The following is a 3,983-nucleotide window of genomic DNA, read 5'->3' as shown; positions in this document are numbered from 1 at the left end:
GTCATGCATATGGTTCTCCACTAGTGCATACGCCACTCACTCCATGCGTGCAGCAGCGGAGGGGACGTCCCCGACATATGTCAACTCAGAACCGCTGCGAACCTTAACTATTCCCACTGCCACAAGCTCAGCAGAAGAGTACACCACTGCATTCTTATGTGCAAACCGTCAGATTGCAAGGTGTACATTGTATAAGGCGTTCCAGGAACTCTAGATAATCTAATTAACTCTATTGTCAGATTCCCTGCACAATTCCTTGGTTCGTGACCACCGTACAAAGCCTGAGTCAAGCCCCTGTACCGGGGAAAAGTCATGCAGCTCAACCGTTTTTGCTCTGCGCAGCTGTCTAACATATCGGCCGAGGTCTGGGTCAATATAGTCAATACTGCACAGAACATGCTACCTCGCTTGGATGAATATTGCTGATACCCATCATACTTCACGTGCTGCAAGAGTGCCAGTAGCTGGACTGATTTTTCTTGGTGAGCGCACCCGCAGATCTGTGCAAGTCTGTCGCTGATATAATCTTTGAAAAATTTCTGACAAAGCCGTTCCAATGCAGCAGGCTGACCCTTCTCTGATCTCGGCATTTGTATGGCATGTCGGCTACGTCGGACGACATACTCAATAATGAGTGGTTGATGGCCAGCTGCCAGCGCTCGCTGGAAGTAGTACGCATGAGGCTGCCTAGGTAGAAATAGATCTGAATATGAATATCCGTAGGCCCTCGATCGAGTCGCAACTTTTGGTTCCCAGCGTCAGTCTCTCGAAAGGCTGTTAAGTATGGGTGCGCATCGCATCTACACAGGCAGCATGGTGGCATTGATATTTGGCATTCTTGGCATGTGCCATATGGCGTCTTCGCCGTGGGCACTGCCTGCCTATTGCCAGACAGTCCTAGTATCAGGGCACGACGTCCTCAGAGTCCTCGTCTCGGCTTTTCTCCCTTGCTCATCGTACTGCATATTTGACAGCAAATTTCACTTTGATCATGTCTACGCCAAACACAAAGCCTGGAACCGGTGATTAGGACGCTTCAGCTAGCTCTTTGAGCTTCCAAAAGCTCTGGGAGGACACTATCGAGAAGTATAATGGCATTGCGGGCAAGAACCTCCGTCGCTCACCGCTCTTCAATAAAATGTCCGGCGCGACATCTGTTGTGGAAGTCGAGAGTGTTCTCGAGGAACACGAGAAAGGCTTCAAGGCTTTTCGCGCCCATGGCAAGAACGCCCGAGCCATCATAGCACCAATCTTTGCCTTCACGAAGCTGTTTGTCGACGTTGGTGGCGAAGCAGCTTCGGCTTCGGTGCGTGCTCTTCATGTGCTAATTGTCCCTCTCTCATCCACGAACAGGGTGTGGTGCCCGGTGGCAAGGCTATTTTTGTGGCGTCTGGAGTCTTTGCGGCCTTCTAGGTGTACGTCTATCATTTGCATTTTGGCCCTGTCAATATTTCTTTTCCAAGCTAACGGCCATCAAGGCAGCCGAGAATGTTAGTCAGCACTTCGATGAGCTCGAGGGACTTCTCTCGCGGCTTGGAGAGGTCCTCGGTCGCCTTCACAATCACTTGCAATCACATACGGTGTCCAACGTCGAGCTGGGAGACATCTTCGTCCGCGCGCTCATCCAGCTGCTCAACGTGCTCGCCATCTGTACAAAATATGTCAGGAAGCAGGTGTCATGGTGTAGCACAATTTTTAGGCGTACAAGTAGGCACTATTTACATTTGATTCATAGTGGGTTTCATTCCTAATCGTCACGACAGAGGACTACGGTCGAACTCTCCTTGGGCACAAGGATGTAGAAGATGCCCTCAAGAAGCTTGACGAGCTGACAAGAGAGGAGCTTTTAGCCAATACATCTCTAACACTTGACATGGTGCAAGGCACAGATGCCAAGGTTGAGCTGGTCAGCGACAATGTTGTAAAACTGGGCAATGGCATCAAGGCTGGTTTGTCACCTCTGTGTCATAACATGTCTTTGCATATTCTCATCCAATGCCATTCTAGTGAGCGATGATCTGCGAGGCATTGTTACCCTGCAGCGTAAGGATGGCTTCTCCACATACCCATTCCAGTTTAACTAGATCTGCAGTTGACAAGGATATCTGTGACTGGCTAGCTTCTTCTGACCCAAGTCAGGCTCATGAAGAGCGACAAACTTCATACTTAGAAGGCACATGCACATGGTTCTTTGACAGCAAGTTTGAGGAGTGGAGGGACAGTGAGAATAGCATGTACTGGATCTATGGAAATCGTAAGTCTTTATTTCATCTGTGGGAGTCATGCAATAACTCTGCATTGTAGCTGGAGCAGGAAAGAGTGTTCTATGGTGTGTCCACTTTGGCTGACATCTTTTCAATGCTGATGGTGCACGATGAAAATTATAGCTTATCCATTATTGAGCATGTCTCATCCATCTCTGGCCTGCATGTGGCCTACTTCTACTTTGACTACCGTCGCCCTGAGATGCAGACCACGACTGGCCTGTTGACATTTCTGATCTACCAACTTGCTACATGTTATGAACAGTGTCACCAAATCCTGACACAATTCCATGCAGACAACAGGGCAAAGCTGACTCCCACTAGGAAGCTTCTCCTTGGATGCCTAGAACAGATCCTGCAGGTTTCTGCTAGAACAGTGATCATCATTGATACCCTTGATGAATGTCCACACTCTATCAGACAAGATGAGCTATTTCCTGCCCTTTGCACACTTATATCAAAGGGCATTGAAGGGCTACATATTCTTCTGACAAGTCAACCTGAGCCTGACATCAAGAAGGCCACGGACAATTTTCAAGTTCATGCTCATTTGTTCAGGCTCCACGATGCTGATGCACACACCCATGACTTGGCCACCTATATATCCTATTGTCTTGCTGGAGATGACTATTCTGACTGGACACCTGACATCAAGACGCTTGCTGAGAAGAAACTCAAGTTAATGGCAAATGGCATGTATATCAAGCCTCTCATTTTCATTTTCATTCCAATCAAATATAATTTATTTCAGGTTTCTCTGGGTTAATCTCCAGCTTGATATGCTGCGCAGCTGTTTTCCTGGAAAGATTAAAGAGGCTCTGGCTGACCTTCCCAGAACAATTTCCCAAACATACGAGCGCATCCTTGCAAACCTTGATTCAGAGTCAAATGGAACTATAGCAAAGCAAAGACAGCAAATATTCCAGTGTATAGCATTTGCCCAGCAGCCACTCTCTCCTTCTGAGCTCATGGGACTCCTTGCAGTTGACTTCTCAGCTACTGGAGACTCAAAGCTCACTTCCACTCCCTATCCCAGAGATCCAGAACACTTCATTAGCAACTTGTGCTCCAGTTTTGTGGAGATCATTGACAATCATGACAAAACAGCTGAGCCACACCGTTTTGTCCAATTTGTGCATGCCTCTGCAAGAGACTTTCTCATCACAGGCCAATTACCATTCTCTCTTATATCATATTCCATCAACAAATCATCAGCACACATCCTTCTGGCAATATCATGTCTTCTAGCCCTTCTCTCTGACCTACCACCACCAACCCTTCTCTATGCTGTGTGGCATTGGCAAGACCATATATTTCCAGGCCAAGTTGCAAAGGCTGTTGACAAGCTGCTGTCCCAGTTCCTCCTTCCAGACACTCCCCACTACTTCTTCAAATGGCAAAAGGCACAACCTGAACACCAAAATGGACAACAATCTCTTCTGTACTGGGCAGCCTATCTGGGGCTTTCAGACTACATTCCAGCCTTGCTGAAGAATAAGGAAATAGAGATTGATGCCTTGGGAGGTCCCTTTGGAACGCCTCTGATTGTTGCTATACGTCGAGGGCATCAGGATGTTGTCTTGTTGCTTCTTGACCATGGCGCAAGCAGCAGTGTTCCTGACAAATCCCGGATGGACGCCACTGCACAATACCGCAGATGTGTCATGTCCACAATATGCACACTTCTTCTTGAGTACAGCCGCAGCTTGTTAATGCGCA

The 3,983-nt window shown here is 47.8% G+C and overlaps 1 protein-coding gene across 1 annotated transcript; it reads left to right on the top strand.

The window, feature by feature from the left end:
• Positions 1 to 1,138: 1,138 nt before the first annotated feature.
• Positions 1,139 to 2,084, top strand: PHACADRAFT_202544 (uncharacterized protein; the record flags this gene model as incomplete). Its single annotated transcript, XM_007402726.1, has 4 exons — positions 1,139 to 1,306; positions 1,479 to 1,673; positions 1,736 to 1,949; positions 2,008 to 2,084. The coding sequence occupies 4 exons, from the start codon at positions 1,139 to 1,141 to the stop codon at positions 2,082 to 2,084; spliced, it is 654 nt and encodes a 217-aa protein (XP_007402788.1).
• Between the last annotated feature and the right edge of the window lie 1,899 nt (positions 2,085 to 3,983).

Source organism: Phanerochaete carnosa, assembly GCF_000300595.1.
Source record: "Phanerochaete carnosa HHB-10118-sp unplaced genomic scaffold PHACAscaffold_370, whole genome shotgun sequence".
NCBI lineage: Eukaryota > Fungi > Basidiomycota > Agaricomycetes > Polyporales > Phanerochaetaceae > Phanerochaete > Phanerochaete carnosa.
This window is presented reverse-complemented; position numbering and strand designations above follow the sequence as displayed.